General features: G+C 41.1%; 1 protein-coding gene across 2 annotated transcripts in view; it reads left to right on the top strand.

The window, feature by feature from the left end:
• Iftap (intraflagellar transport associated protein) overlaps positions 1-12,566 on the top strand; it is a 68,329-nt gene extending 55,763 nt beyond the window's left edge. For both annotated transcript variants that reach the window (XM_040745918.1, XM_040745919.1), the window contains 2 exons: positions 2,001-2,140; positions 12,326-12,566. In XM_040745918.1, coding sequence (XP_040601852.1) covers positions 2,001-2,140; positions 12,326-12,490 — 305 coding nt within the window. In that variant the 3' untranslated portion in view covers positions 12,491-12,566. The remainder of the gene's footprint in view (positions 1-2,000; positions 2,141-12,325) is intronic.
• Positions 12,567-16,643: the final 4,077 nt, after the last annotated feature.

Raw genomic sequence — 16,643 nt, 5'->3', positions numbered from 1 at the left:
TTTCATCTTTACCCTGGAGAAAAGGTGACAGCAGTTTCAGATGCTGAGGATATGGAATCTTTTTGCTTTGAAATAATTGTTCCCATGGTGGTAGAATTGTTATAAAAGAAGTCATTTTTGTTGTAATTGAAAGTCTTGCTTTTGATGAGAACATATTAAGGCTGTAAGTTTCAGTAAAGGACCTGGAAACTTGTCCTGCTTGCCATACCTTTTGTCAGACAGAACCATGATCTTAAACACAGGCCTGGAGAGAAGAATTGCTTCTGATTTCACATTGGACCTAGCGTTTGCACCAACAGCCAACTGATCCAATAGATGTTGGTCCTTATATTGAGAGGCCTAAGCCTTTTTTTAGTGCTTGTTGGCAGGCCCTCACCAGCCTTGGACATACCCACGGTTCTTACATGAGGGAGCTCAGTGCAGGAGTTTGGCTTTGAACTCGTGACTGGGTACATTAGGAGGCCAGTTTCTCTCCCAGTGTCAATGAGTTTAAGCACATTTCTTTATGGGCATCAGATGTTTACAAAATGTACTTAATGCTGCCTGCTATGCTCAGGAGCTACAGGTGACACTTCTTGGCCTGAAGCAAAATTAAATCTAATAAATATACTTGTTTAAAAAATATATAATGGGACATTGGCTGAGGTCCTGGCTTTGGGGGCAGCCTGCCCAAATCTGTCTTTCTAGCTGTGGAACCCTGAGGGAGGTCTCTCTCAATGTGGTGAGCTCATTCCTTACAACAGAGAACAGTAAGAGCTGCTGGGAGGATTAGCTGTGCTGGTCCTTATAAAATACTCAACACATCAGTGTTGGTTGTTTTTATTGCTTTTATTTATGCCAATTATGAGATGATGTTCTAAAATTCCATTTGTCGAGCTCTGTAAACTGCCTTCTTCACTATCTCCCTACCAGTCCTCAGTTTCCAGACGACCTGACTATGCTCTGTTTCTTAACAATGAAATACAACAGTTAATCATTTTTGTGAGTGTGATGTCTTTGGGGATGAAGGATGCCTTTCAGAACAATCTCAGTTTTTGAATATTAGACCTGCACAGTTATGTTCCTATGTATGCCCCAATTGCCATTAGCCCAGATATGCCTGTTGCTAATTTATCACTTCTACTGAGAACTTAATGAGTGGCTTACTGGGTATCATCTTTGAGTAGCAGGCAGTAGCATCTGGTACTAGTTCCAAGTTTTTGGATAGCTCTTACTAGTTCCTCTAGTATTCTGGAAGTTGAGACCAAGGAGGGAAGTCTTATGCTTTTGTGTATCTGTTTTCTCACCTAAGGAAGGTTGCAGAAGTTCAGTGGCATCAGTGATACCACTGTGATACATGAAGTGTCACACATGTGAAAACAAACCAACATAACCACTTAAAATAAATCCACGGGGAAACTAAGATTGGTTATTGAATTCTTGCGATTGTGCTAAACAAGCAGGAAGCATGTTGTTTGCAAGTATTGAAAATGAGCTTGTGCATTCTTCATATGACAGAGTATTTCATTTTTCTGCTGAAAGTTGAAGTATTTTCCTTCTGGCATCCTCATTTTGTATATATGTCAAATATATATATATATATGTACATTTTTTTGAAATATTGCTGCTTTGCTACAGAATGAATCTGCACTCCACTTTCTTTCTTTTCAACCCCTCAGGAAAATATGGGAAAATGAGGCTAAAAGAGCTTTCCTGCCTTCTCTTCCTGTAGTAGTAGAAGGGGAGTTAGGATGGAAGGGCCACCATGTCACTCCCTACACCTTCCTCCCACTTTCCAGATGGACTATAACCCCACACATGATAAAACTCGACACTCATGCAGCTGCTATTTTGTGGAGAGGGGAGTCCTTTGACTCAGCTTCACAGATGACTGGGACCATGCAAGAGGTTAGCTTTCCCAGAGCACATTTGCCTGTTTTGATCATCACAGGCTCTTAGATGACTTGGTGGAGATGGTGCACTTCACAAGAGGATCAGCTGAGATATTTTGTACCCAACAGATTGGCTGCTACTTCCAGGTGAAGTGGAACAGGGTGTAACGGCCAGTGTTCCTGCTTATGTTCCTTCTGTGGACCTGCCTCTCTCTTCTGAGGTGAAGCCAAAGCTCGCCGTGGGAAGAACTCAGAAGCCAACGGAAGAGGTACTCCCCGGGGAATTCCACTGTGACAGTACTTGGGTTTTGTCCTTTCAGGGAGCTCCTGTACCTGTACACTTTTGTGTTTTTCCTTGGTTTGGGATAAGTTAGAGTTCTAATTATTTAGTTGGTCTTGTTCACTTCTGTCTATGCCTGATGTACAGAGAACAACGGTGTTTGTGTGTAGAAACACGTTTACCTCTGTAGCTCAGTGTAGGATCTGCTCAGTACATGAAAGAGCAGTTTCCTTCTGACCTCCCCTCTGACCTGGCCTTGGTTTTTCTATCATTTCTGAGGTCCTGTGAACCTTTGTATTGGGTAAGGAAAGGACAGGATGTAAACAGAATCCCAGTCTGAAATCCATTCCTGAAAGGAGATTAAAGGTCATTTTTTTTTATCATTTTTTATCTTAATTTTAAATAGCTTGTTTTACATGTCAATCCCAGTTCCCTCTTCCTCCCCTCCTCCCACACTCCCCTCCCCCCCCCCAGCCTCCCACCCTATTGCCAATTCCTTCCACATAGGGGATATCTAGAGTCTGTCATTTCACTCTGGGTAGGGTCCAGGCACTCCCCTAAGAGTCCAGGCTGAGAGAGCATCCCTCTTTATGCTATGGGCACACAATGTAAAGGTCATTTCTTAAATTTAAAAATTTGTCGAGAGTTCCTACAGTGAAGGGGTCAGTTCCTTAGAGTCATCAAAGATCAAAGGCTCTGACTTGACTCACTCCACTGATAACTGCTGAGCAATTGTCCATACCTAGGCATATAGAAGGCTGGGAAATGTTGTCTAAGCATAGTTTTCACAAGTGGGGAGAATGGAATCTCTGCTACAGCCTATTCCTAAAGTCTTACTTGAGAGCCATTTTTGCTGTCATCTTACAGCTCTTCTACCAACATTAACAAACACACGGCAGGTGGTGCTGGGAAGTAAACTCTTACCCGGCTAACACAGAGGGGGAAACACGGGAGTCTCCAAGGGCTCTTTATTGGTGCTTTCCAGCAAAGTCCCTAGGGGTCCCTCTTTGGTTTCCTTAATTATTCATGTGCTCTTGAAACTGTATATTATGGAATTAGTCACTCAATCAGAGACAACATACACCTTTCTGTCTTAAATGGTCCTTTTCCTATGATACTTTGTCTACTATATTGAAAAGTACACCCAGGATACTTGCAGGCTTGTGTTGAACTCCTAAATTGGTTACTAGACAAATAAGTTAGGACAGCTACTTTCCAATAAGCTTTTGAATTATAGATTATGTTCTCTGAGCTGTAAGAAGCTAAAATTACAGAGCTTCTCTCTGCAGGAATCCATTTCATTTTAAGGCTTGTTTATATTCTTGGCTAGTTGTGACCATACAGGTTACTGGGTATGGCACCTAGTACTCTAAGAAATGCAATTACTTTTAAGTCAGTTATAGAGTATATGTATTTTTGGGACAGTAATTGAAATTATTATAAATTAGTTTCAGTTAGTGATTAAAATAGCCAATGAAACTCAAATTACAACTGCAAGTATTAGACCTAGGACCTTGAACATAATAGGCAAGTATTAATTTCCGCCATTTTAAAAAATGAGTTTTGAGACTCTCAGGAAATGCTTTTTCATTATATTCACCCCTAATTCCTGACTTCTCCTAGATGTACCCCTGCCTCCCTAAGTGCCTCCCCCAGTGTCACATACATTCTTTGACTGAACAATATCTCTACTGTGTAACTTGTGCTGCGCTTGAACTTGTTATGTCACTCAGGCTGACAGTTCTCTTGCCTTAACCCCCTAAGTACTAGGATAATAGGTGAGTACCACTAAGGGCAACCTATGACTGACTTTTTTAAAGGACTCTAGATGTCCTAATAGAAAATGTGACCATTTTAAAACATTAGAATCAAATTAATATGAAAAAAAGTTTGTGTTGTCAAACTCAAGAGCTATCTGGGACTCATTTTTGCTCCCTTTGGGCTCCCCAGGCTTATATTTTGCATGTGAGCTTCATTACTTTTTGTTTGCTTATAATGAGATCTCACTAGGCAGCACAGGCCAGCCTCTACTGTTCATTTTCCTGCTAGTAAGAGTGAAGATTACAGGTGTGTGCCACCACACCCAGTTGTGAATTTTAGGTGTAATCGGTGTTTGTTGAAGAATCCTTTTAGATCCCTCTGAAATCACAACACTGAACCAACTCTGCCTTGGTTTAATAGCACAAATCTTATTTTTACCACCTAAATTATTAAGAGTATGTAATCTTCAGTTTTCCACAAGTGTACTGTGAGGAATGGTCACGGAGCCTTTGGGGCTAGAGAGGTGACTGCTTTCAGTGACTTCAGTCTGAAAGTGGAAATGTGTTCTGTGAGTCCTGCTTCCTCATCATTGCCTTTTCAGCACCCATACCTCTGTGATATGGACTGAGCCTGGTTGATTTTTCCCCTAATTTTATTACTAGTTTACATGTGTGCATTTTCCCTTTAGAAAGAGAGAGACACTGGTTTTTTTTTTTGTTTTGTTTTTTTGTTTTTTTTTTTGAGGCAGATTTCTCTGTAGCTTTGGAGCCTGTCCTGGAGCTCACTCTGGCTTTGAACTCACAGAGATCTGCCTGCCTTTGCCTCCAGAGTGCTGGGATTAAAGGCGTGTGCCCCCAATGCCCGGTGAGAGACACTGTTTTTACACCTCCGAATTGTAATTTTCCAATAAATTCTTGCCTTGATGCCTCTGTTTTGATGAGTTTTGGAGGTTTTGAACTGCTTCTTAGATCAAGATGAGTTCATACTAGTAAGAGGGAAATTGTGGTTTCCCGAGGAGACAACCATGAAAGAGATCAGTAGAGAAACCTGAGGTCCTGTCTTCTATTTCACAATGGGATTCCAAGCATTTCCCCACCAAGCTAGTTTATTTACCACATCACTGTGTGTTCTAGCCTGTAGCTAAATGCTACCATTATTGATTTGAGCATTAGTTTTGTGTTCCTTAATATGCCCATGTGGTATTATGAATGAAAATTCCTCCTCCTTTAGCAGTGTCTCTGTAAGAATCAGTCACATGAGCAATTTTAAGGAAACTCAAAGTTTCCTAATAGTACACAAATTCTATTCCCATGGTGGTCCCAAAATTTTTTCAATTAGACTTGAAATTAGATACCTGAAATCCATACATTTCTTTCAGCTCCTTAGGCAAAAATAACAAGTTAATAACTTAATTCACACTTGTTTTTTGTTTAGCAGCAGGGGATTTGGTGTTGTATAGCAACGATTCTTCTCTAAAATAAACCAGAATTTCAATTTGTACGTGAAACCTTGGAGCCATAGAGCTTAAGATGCTGAAATAAACCTACCTTGAAAGAAGAAAGCTTCTGGGCTGCTATAGCAGTCAGCAGCTGGATCATGGAGCAGGCATGCAGTCTCACTGTGTTTGAAGGGGTGTGGCGATGCTTTCTGAATGGTGTGGCATATCCCATTGCACTAGGAATTGCATATCTGTGCCTTGTCACTCCTGCATGTCTCTATAAGCTTCTGTTGTTGCAACATAAAATGTCAGAATGAGCTCAGAACCAAACATAGAAGTGCAATAGATATTTACTCAGTAAACAAATAAGTACATTCTTCCTACAGACTGGGAGTGACTTCCTGAAACAGTGACATGGTTGAGTTCTGTCATGGTCCGGATATGATCTGTCCCCCACAGGCTCATGCCTTTGTCTACGTGGCCCCCAGCTGCTGGTGCTATTTTGGGGGAATTGTGGAACTTTTGGAGGTTGTGCTCCAGTTGGAGGAAATGAGTTACTAGAGGCTGTATAGCCCAGCCTCTATGCCTGTCCTGTCTGCTTTCTGTTCTGTGTAGATGGGAACACACAGTTGCAACATGTCCTCACTTGATTCCACAAAGAGCTGGGGTTGGCCTTCCCTTGCTGTGTTTCCCTTCTTCCCTTTGGAATGGACATATTTACTCTGACGTTGATAGACATGTGTAACATCTTGATTTTATAGGGGCTCATGGTTTAGAGATGCTCTGCGTCTCAGAAGAGACTGAGCACTTGCACATTGCAGAACTGTTAAAGACTATAGGACTTTTGAAGTTGGGCTGGATTCATCTTCCATTATGAAACAGTCATGAGCCTGTGGGGCCAGGAAGGAAATGTCCAGGTGTGAATGTGGTATGCGCCATGTAGATTAATGTCTGAACAGTTGGTCTCCAGCTAATGATGCTGTTTTGGGAGGTTGTGGAGTCTTTAGAAGGCAAGAGGAAGTGTGGTCATTGGAGATGGGCCTCAAGGTTTTATAGCCTGGCCTATATCCTGTTATTGCTATGCTTCCTGGTCCACAAAGATGCGAGGAAATGGCTGCCACATGCTCCCACCACTGTGGCGCTATCAGCTGCCAATGCCTTTCCACCATGATAGGCTGTACCCCTCAAAGTTTGAGCCTAATAAAAGTCTCCCTCCTTTTGTTGTTTTCTTGTGTGTGTGTGTGTGTGTGTGTGTGTGTGTGTGTGTGTGAGAGAGAGAGAGAGAGAGAGAGAGAGAGAGAGAGAGAGAGAGAGAGAGAGAGATTTTATCACAATGACCTGAAATATAACTAATATAGTGTCCTTTTTCTTTCCTCCTCTCTTGGCTCCTTTCCCACAACGTGTCACAATGATCAAATCTCCTCCCGTACTTGACAAAAAGGAAACAAAAGAAGGAAAGCAACCTTTGCTTCCCTTGGCTCTTTCTTTGGCTATGGTCTGCTTTTCCACACAAATTCATTAGCAGTTCCAGTTGAATTTCTTTCCCCTTTAGTTTCCACCCAACTCTATTAGTGCCTCTGCTTCCTCTCTTCTCTTTCCTCTTTCAGTGAACTGAAAACACCTTGACCTTGGTTGCCTACTGAAAGTGTTCAGAACTGTTCCAGGGATAGTTCAGTGGCCTAGCCCAGTCTGGTGTTTCCTTTTATGTATTTATGGAGTATGGAAATGCGTGCCTAGACTGCTGTGTCCATCTTTCCCTGAACTCTTTTTTTTTTTTTTTTTTTTCGAGACAGGGTTTCTCTGTATTGTCTTGGAAGCTGTCCTGGAACTCGCTTTGTAGACCAGGCTGGCCTCGAACTCACAGAGATCCACCTGCCTCTGCCTCCCGAGTGCTGGGATTAAAGGCGTGCGCCACCAACGCCCGGCCCCCTGAACTCTTGTTTTATGGACTGTCATAATTCTATAGTTTTTGTGTGTGTCTGTAATTTTTTCTCTCATCCTCCTTTGGAGGTTTTTGTCTACCCACTCCTCTAACGTTTCTGTCCTGCCCCATTCTATAGCTGTTCAGTCCCAAATAAACATACAGAGGCTTATATTAATTATAAACTGTTTGGCTGATGGCTCAGGCTTCTTATTGGCTAGCTCTCTCTTAATTATTAACCCATTTCTATTAATCTGTGTATCTCCATGTGGTCTTGGCTTGCCGGTGATGCCTAGGCCTCTTGTTTCCTTGGCAGCTACATGGAGTCTCCCTCCAGTCTCTTCCCAGAATTCTCCTAGTTGGGTAGCCCCACCCATACTTCATTGTGTAACCCCACCTATACTTCCTGCCTAGCTACATTCTGCCTGTCCATTAGCCAAAACAGCTTTACTCGCCAACCAATAAGAGAAACATATATTCACAGCATACAGAAGGACATCCCCCATCACAGTGTTCCCCAGGGGTCCATCTATATAAATTGTGACTCTTCCTTCCCTGAATGCTTGAAACAATTTTCATCCTAAATTCTTCCGTTTATGCTTATATCTCTAAATGGGAATATTTAGTTTCAGATCTTTTTTCCCTTTGAGCTTCAGGTTTGCATATTTAATTGCTTCTGGCTTCTGTATCTTCCAGGGATCTTCAAATGCAGTGTGTTCACAGCTGAGTTTCCCTTCCCATACTTTCTCCTCTGCCATTTCTATGTTGTCAGTCACCAAATGCAAATGCTGCTTATTTTCCTTCCTAAATTGTTTTCCTGTCTTTTCTACCAGTGCTTCATTGTCCTTGTCTCTTGCTTAGACTACTATAGCAGGATCCTGAGGAGTCTTCTGACTCCAGGCTAGTCCCTCCGAATCTACTGTCTATTTAACCTGCAGTGTGAGCTACTTGTTTCTAATCTCTGAGATGACAGGACATCTTTCTTTTTTGGTGCTGTTAATACCTGTTCCATTATAAGTGCTCATTAAAAACTTTTACTAAATGAAGGGAATGCATGTAAGACCAAGTGTCTGCCCTGTTTTCAAAAGATTCTTCAGGGGCTTCTCATTGTCTATAAGATGGTGTTGCTTCTTTGTCATTTCTTGCACTGTCCTGCTTACAGTTTGTGCTTAGACAATGTTGAACTGTTTTCAGGCATGAAACCCTGCACCTTATGCTCATAGAGAGATCATGAAAATTCTCCTGTCTGCAAAGCTGTTCTTCCCTCAGCCTGTTAAGTGATTCTACTTAGATACCTAACCATCTTCGATTCCTTCCTAACCCACTCCAGTCTTGTCTGTGTTAGATGTTCCTATAATTCTCCAACCATTCCACAGTTTACCATCATGGTATGTTTGTACTCCTATAATCTGTTAGTGACTTTATGCAGATCTATGTTCTAAGACCTTACACAATGGCTAGGAATGTAGGAACATGACCATTTTTGGAAGAATGAAAAATCCCTGAATGACTGCAGGGGACTATTCTCACACCTTGATTCAATTGAGGCACACCGAGGAACATCCCCCAAATGGCTTAAAATATTCTGAGGGTCACATTTTGGCTTTGTAAACATGAAATTAGGACTATTCTTAGTTTCCTCTGTTGTTCATTTTCAGCATTTAAGTCATATTTTAAGAAAATTATCTGCCAGTAGCTGCTTTAATAACTCTTAGTTTCTAAGTGACAAATGTTATATCTTTTAGTATATTTTTATTTTTAAGAGTTTATTATAAGTGATTAATCCTTGTATTAGCAAGATTATTAGCTTTCAGAAAACTATTCTTTGCTATTGTTTTAATTCAAAATGTCTCTAGAAAATTATACAGCACAATGAAAATTCAACAATATGGAAAAAGAAACCTTAAGGAAAAACACTTTTTTTCCCATTCAAGAGAGAATTTGTCCACCTATAGTACCATAATGTTACATATTCTGGACACAATGTGCATTGGAATCTCAGGGAAATGAAGGTAAAGAAGGCACTGGATGGGGCAATCTCTGAAGAACTAACTTGGCCATAGGAGTTAGAGCAGAAGGCCTGAGAAGTTCCAACTATGACCCTTACTTTATCTGGGCCACTAAGACAAGATGATTGATAATGAAGAGAGGTGACATGGAGTCAGGGGTATGTTCTGCAGAGTAATGGTCCTTGATTGGGGGGAAAGTGAAACTTCTGAGCATCATGCCTTTTGCAGTTATCCTAGTGAAAAGCATGCCTGATGTCATTTGTTTACTGTCTTCTCCTGGGCCAGGAAATCCTGTAGACCCATGTTTTGCTGTACCTAATGCTTAATAAATATTTATTGAGCGAATAAGTAAAGGGTGGGGGAGATAGAAATGTGTTATGTACCAGGGAGTAGGAAGGGCATGGTATGTATCCCTGGGAGGTGGATGAAGACCAGGTGTTTGCATGTGGTGAGAATGGGTGGGGTCAGAGCATCAGTGTGGGGTTCTGAATCCTAAGGTGGGACATAAGGGAGATACCTGCAGCTCAGTAGATGTGTGGTCTCTTGCTTTTAAGATGAGGGCATAAAGAGCTTCAGAAATCCTCCCAGACCAAAAACATCCACAGAGACAGAGTTTGCTCCACACCTTGGCCAGGATCAGTAAGAATGAGATGTCTACATAGTTAGGCAGGATGGACTTGGCCTGGCCTGCAGGTTTTAGTACTTGTACACAGAGTTAGAGGTGGCTTGGATACTTGCATTCCATATGTGACACTCCATATCAAGTGTCATTGTGTATGTGTGTTTTCTTCATTGGAGCTAGTCTTATCAATAGTGATCCTCTGTTTCTTTGTGGTGAAGATAAATTTCATTACAGAAAGTGATCATGGCACATCAGTCACCCTTTTCCACAGGCTGATTTGCTCTGTGTATATAGCTGCTCTTTGAAAAACAGTCATGACCTTGCCCGTGGCCTCGAGTCATTTTCAGTAGTAGCTCTGGGAACTGAGCAGCTTATTCAGAAAAGGACTTTTTGGGTGCTTCTCCCCCAAGAACTAGTATTTTTTTAACAGGTGTGGCTTTATTTGAAGCATATTGTACTGAGTTCAAGTGTGGCTTCTCTTTACTAGCCTTGGGCAAGTTCTGAAGCTTTTCAAAGCTTCATGACTGGGAGGCAATAGGAAGGGGCTTTAGCCAGCCCAAGCTTAGTGAGCATGGCTCTAATGTACCTTTCCCTTCTCCTTCATTCCCTCTGGCTTGCTAAAAACCATAAGATTACATTCCTAAAGCTAGCAACCAAGGTCTGTTCCCTGTTTTGGTCACTTTCTCCTCCTAAGGCTGACAGCCAAGGTCTAGCTATCAAAGTAGCAAAGTCCAGCATCAAAAGCCCCCTTTAGCTCACCTAATTAACATGCCCAATTAAAATCAAACACCTTATCCTAACATGGGGTCTCCCCGTTTACCTTTTTAAACCACCATTTACCTATGTGCCATGTCTGTCTCCTCTCTATTGAGAGGCAGTCATTGTCCTCCTTCAGGACAAATAACCTCTTTCCCCTCTTCCTTGTCCCCTTCCCCATCTAACTCATCCTCTTATTCCCCATACTTTGTCCCCCTGGGGCAAGTAAATAAAGGCTGAAAACTTGATCCTGAGGTTTCCTGAGCTGATACCGATCCCTTTCAGGAGGCCCTGGCAAGGCTGATGATACCCACGTGATTCCTGATACTAGGGCAGGTCCATGATGGGAGAGCATTCAGTGGCAGTTCTTGACTTTTCTCCCCTGGAAAGCACAGAGGAGAGGATCAGGCCTCTGGGAATTGTTGAATCACAGCAGCTGATTTTATTGCTACAGGGCATGAGTGGCTGGGAGTCTGCTATTAGCACTGCACACCTGACTCCCTAATAGGATCTGAACAGCAGAGCTTTCCCCAATAGCTTTTTCACTGGAGTAGCAGCGCAGAGCCTCCAAGCAGTGTGCTCCATTTTCACACACTCTGCAGAAGTTACTGGGGGAGATCATCTTCCATGTAAGAACATTTAAAGCTGACACTAGCTAGCTTCAGGGTATTTCTTCATTTTTGCATAAGCCATAATTTTCAATTATTTCCGCACCACCATACATATAGAATTGATGAGGTGCTGCATGATTTCATTGTATCTCACACCATTGGCTATGGGTGGCATTTTTCAGGGGGTGAATTAATAAGACTTAAGGCATTCTTTTCTGTTTACTGGAACATGCACTCTTTTACAAAACAAACAAACTCTTTCCCCAGCATGGGGACCAGGCCTTGGCTCTCCTGCCTGTCAGACAAGCACTCTATCAACTGAGCTTCACCCTTAGCCCTGGGAAATGTACTTTGAATGGCTCATCCCTTAGAAGGTCTTTAAAACACATACATTTGTATTAACATGTACAAAACTATTACCTTTCTTTGCAGATAATCTGACTTATAGGTAAACTGTAAAAGGTAAAAAGGAAGAAAGGGGATGCTGGACTTTGGAGCCTATCCTGGCACTGGCTCTGTAGCCCAGGCTGGCCTCAAACTCACAGAGATCCACCTGCCCCAGCCTCCTAAGTGCTGGGATTAAAGGTATGCACCACTAACTCCTGGCTAGATAGGGTTTCTTAATTTCATTTTTAAATATTACTTCATTAACAGATTTTTTTTAGCAAATGGTGAAAGGGTTTGTCAAGACCTTAACGTGTATTTCTTGTTATTTAATGGAGCTTCTAACTTTCCATATGCCTCTATCTCTGACATTGCAGTGTGGCAAAGAATGGAATGAATGTGTGCAAAGCAAACCTGGTTCTCGCCTTGGGGGCAGAATTAGTTAATGATACTCATTCAGATACAGCGTGATACAAATGGGGCATATTAAGAGGCTTAAATTAGGTCAAATTGAATAATTGAATTTATTTCATTACTTAAAAACAGCTTAATCAGCCAAGAGTGCCAAAAGTCTAAAAAAAGTTTCATTAAATATTAATAGACTGCTTATGTTTTCAACTTCATCTTCACTTCAGTGACTGTGTTTCTTCCTTCCTTTGGTACCTTTTATAGACATTTGGAGATGAAGTGCAACCCTTCTTTCTCGATGAAGAATTTGATTATGACAATGTGACTCTCACTCCCAAGTTCACTGCTGGAGAGATAGCGACCATCCAAGAACTGGCCAAGCAAAAGAGAATGGATACCAATAGAGACTTTTGTGAAGCCTATGACTAAGTTAATAGATGTCTTTGTGTTTAGTTTTATTTTGTCCATACTCAGCAAACGTGAGAATAAAGCATACACCAGCTGATTCCCACTGTGCAAATTTACACATCTACATTCATTTGTCAGTGGTTTTTTTTTTTATCACCAGGACACAGAGTAACCAAGACTGAAGATATCACTTCCAGTGCAGAATTCTCTTCTGTCCCTTTGCTGTGTCCTGTAGTTGACTGGGAAGATGGGAGAGGGAAATGGGGGCTTCTGAATCTGCATTTGATGAGGGCACTGTACAAGGGCATGTGTGTGTTATACTAAAGACTGGGAATATGAGCTCATCTTTTTAGACGTGAAGGACAACCACACGTTCCAAACGGATTATAATTAATAGAATCACTTATATATATGTAGGTCTTTGATTCCATGTGTCCAGAGATGGTGGTGTGTATCCATGTGGTTGTTGAGAGATAGAGCTTCCCCAAAAAGGAAGGCACTGAAGAACTGATTTTAAATGCCATCCATTGAATTCTGGGATTAAAAACTGTACCATTAATCCATGTATGATGGCCACAGAGTGCAGTGAGTGATCTCTGTCTCTAGAAGTTTAGGCATGGAAAAGCAGAACAACTAGAGAGTATGAAATGATGTCACTGGGGCTGGTGATAGAGCTCTGTCTGGCAAACCAGATGGCCTTAGTTCAGTCCCTGGAACCATGAGAAGATGGAAAGACAGGAATGACCCCATAAAGCTGTTCCCTGACTTCCACGTGGGTACCAGGGAATGCACACCCATACACACCCTTCCCCACTAATAAGAAATAAAAGTTAAAAGGAAACGGAGAGGGACCTGGAATTGACATGTGAAGCAACCTTGTTTCTAATTTAAATTTAAAAATAAAAATTATATAATAAAAAAGGTATCATGGAATAGTAGTTATACAGACTACTCATAAGGCCCTGAGGACAGTGAGTAGAGAGGGATGAAGAAGAGGGGATGAGATGAGTAATATGGATGGAATATTGTTTGTTATTGCAGAAATCAGTAACAAATGGGCTTGGCATTCTTTTCTCTTTTAAGTAGACTTTACATTTTAGCATAGTCTTAGGAAGAGTTGCCTTGCATTCCCTTTCTCTTCTCCCCATGGGTAGCACCACACACCACAGAGTATAGAGTACGTTTGTTGCTGCTTTGGTTTGGTTCTTTGCTGTTATGTTTTTTCTTCTCCTGTGGTAAGAACGCTTCACATGAGAGCCAGCATCTTAAATGCTTGGCCACGCAGTTCAGTGTTACAGACCAGACACAATATGGTTTGTGGCAGATCTCTAGGACTTAACCCACAGTCTTTTGAAATCACACTCACTTTTCTCCATGGCTTCTGACAGTGGCTGCTTTCTGCTTCTGAATTTGACTGTTAGAGACACCCAGTGGAAGTGGAGATGCAATGTTTGCCCGTTAGTGACTCACTTATTTCACATTAATTATAATATAATATTCTCTGGGTTCATTCCCATGGTCACATATGGCAGGATTTGCTTTTTTTGAAGACTGAATAGTATGGAATTGTGTACATATACCACTCTAGTCATCAGTCTGAACATTTAGGTTGTTACTATACCCTGCTTCTTGTGACTCATGCTGCAGTTGTGCTTGTATATGTATGAGGAGTTGTGTGCGTATATATTCATAAAAATGCCGTTTATAGTCTGTGCAAAAGCTTTCTCTCAATTTCATCTTGCAGAAGATTCAAATGATTTGCATATTTATTTTTATTGACTCAACAAACTTTCACTATTTATGACTCAAGCCTTATTTACACTAGGCAGTGAGGAAGATCTAAGCAACTTAGACAGAGCCCTTTTAGTGAGGAAGAGAGATAAATGCACGGACAATTTTGGCAGAGCTGCAGTGCCCAGTATAACAGTCACTAGCTGCATCCCAGTGTGTGAAAAGAGATGCAGCTACTGTGACCAAGGAACTGAGTTTTATTACTTGATTTTTATTTCAGTATAAAACCAAGAACATATTTAACTCACTTATCAGAAAGCTTTCAAGTAAATTTAGAACAACTTTGGAATGTGAATCTACTTTTTCAACTGTACATTTTGTAAATCGAAATGTTGTATCAGTGATTTTGTAGCTACATGTATGTACTAGTAATTAGTTCTTTTTTTTTTTTTGGTTTTGGTTTTTATGAGACAGGGTTTCTCTGTATTGTTTTGGAGGCTTGTCGGTCTAGCCCGGCCTTGAACTCACAAAGATCCACCTGCCTCTGCCTCCCGAGTGCTGGGATTAAAGGCATGCGCCACCACCGCCCGGCAGTAATTAGTTTTGATGACAATATAGTGTCTTAATTTAAAATATGCCCTGCATGGAAGATACATATTGGAGTTTGATAAGTTAATGGGAAAATATCATATCATTTTTGCATTATGTGTTTGAGTGACTTGGGTCATCTGGATAAATGAAATATTATTAAAATTTAACACTTTCTTTTTACTTTTTAAATGAGGCTATCAGAAAGCCTAAAATTCTACACATTATGGGCATGTTTTTATTCAGTGGTACCACAGCATATGGTGACCTGTGTCATGTTGTGCCAAGGGGTACTGGAGCAGAGCAAGTTGAAGGTACGTATTAAGGTATAATTGAAGGTATTAATTAACTAACTAATTTTGCTGTGATCAATATCTAACAATAACTTAAGGTTTATTTTGGTTCACAGTTTAGAGAAATGCATCCTGTTTTGGTGTGGAAGGCATGACAGCAGGGGTGGCCTATTCCATGATGCCACCTATGGTGGGTAATTTCAATTGCCAGATTGACTGGATTAATTCACATGGAGTGCAAACCCTCATTGTGAACAGCAGCCTCCCAGTGGCTGGACTCCCAGACTGAGAAAGAAGGGAAACCAGCTGAACACTGCCGTCCCCTCTGTTTCCTGGTTGGCAACATGGACTAGGCAACCCCTGCTGACATGAGGAGTTTTGTCATAGAGTTGGGACAGCCCATTTGTAGACAAGGGGTCTTGGACAAATATGCTTGGGTTTGAAATGGGAAGGGAGAGCAACGTCCTACTCCTAGGGACAGCTTCTCAGTGAGTTCAAACAGCATGTGGCAGTTTGCCAACATGATTTATATCACACATGACAAAGACAGTGATGTGGGGCAAACTCACTTGTTTAAAGAATACCCAATTTCCAGGAGTTTAATATTTTATGTTCTTTATATATTCTAGATAGTGACCCCTTGTCTGAAGTATAGCTGGGGAAGATTTTCTCTCACTTTCTAGGCTCTCTGTTAACCCTGCTGATAGTTTCTTTTGATGCTTAGAAGCCTTCTAACTTTATATACAATCCCATTTGTAAAGTTGTGATACTGAGGTTCTATTCAGAATGCTCTTGCTTCAGTGTTTATCCTGAAGTGTTTACATAGTTTTTTCCTCCAGCACTTTCAGTGCTTCAGGTTTTAAATTGAGGTCCTTGATCCATTTAGCATTGATTTCTGGGCAGGAACAGAGACATGGACTTGATTTTGTTCTTCTACAGTGGGCATCCTAGTTTTGCTGCCATCATCTATTGAATAGGCTGTCTCCTTTTCTAGAGTTTTGGACACATTTGTCACAAATTAGGTGTGTATGTTGTGTGGGTTTATTTTAGGATCTTCCATTGTATCCCGCTTGTCTTTTTCTTTCTGTGCCAATATCATGCTGTCTGTCACTATGGCCCTGACTGTAGTTTGAGGTCAGATATTGTGTTGCCTCTGGCCATGTTCTTTTTCCTTAGGATTTGTTGGCTCTCTGTGTTCTCATGCAGAATTTAAGGGGTTTTGGGTTTCTGTTGCTATTCTATGAGGAATGCTATTGGAGTTTTGGCACCAAACCCAAAACCTTTAATCCATAAATTGGGCTAATGAAATAAACAGTTTTTAAAAAAGAAATATGAATGACCATTACATACTTTTACTATTTTTTTATATTCTTAGGCATCACAGGAATGCAAATTAAAATTACCTTGAGATTCTATCTCATTCTAGGCAAAATGGCTGCCTTTGAGAAACTGAACACAACAGATTGGTGTGTATGTGGGGAAAGAAATCTCTTCACTGTTGATGGGTTTAAACTAGTGTAATCACTACACAACTCAGTGTGGAGGTGTCTCAAAAACTAAAA

The sequence above is a fragment of the Mesocricetus auratus genome, unplaced genomic scaffold, assembly GCF_017639785.1.
Source record: "Mesocricetus auratus isolate SY011 unplaced genomic scaffold, BCM_Maur_2.0 Super-Scaffold_100004, whole genome shotgun sequence".
NCBI lineage: Eukaryota > Metazoa > Chordata > Mammalia > Rodentia > Cricetidae > Mesocricetus > Mesocricetus auratus.
Note: the sequence above shows the minus strand (reverse complement) of the source record. Positions and strands in the feature narration are given on the sequence as shown.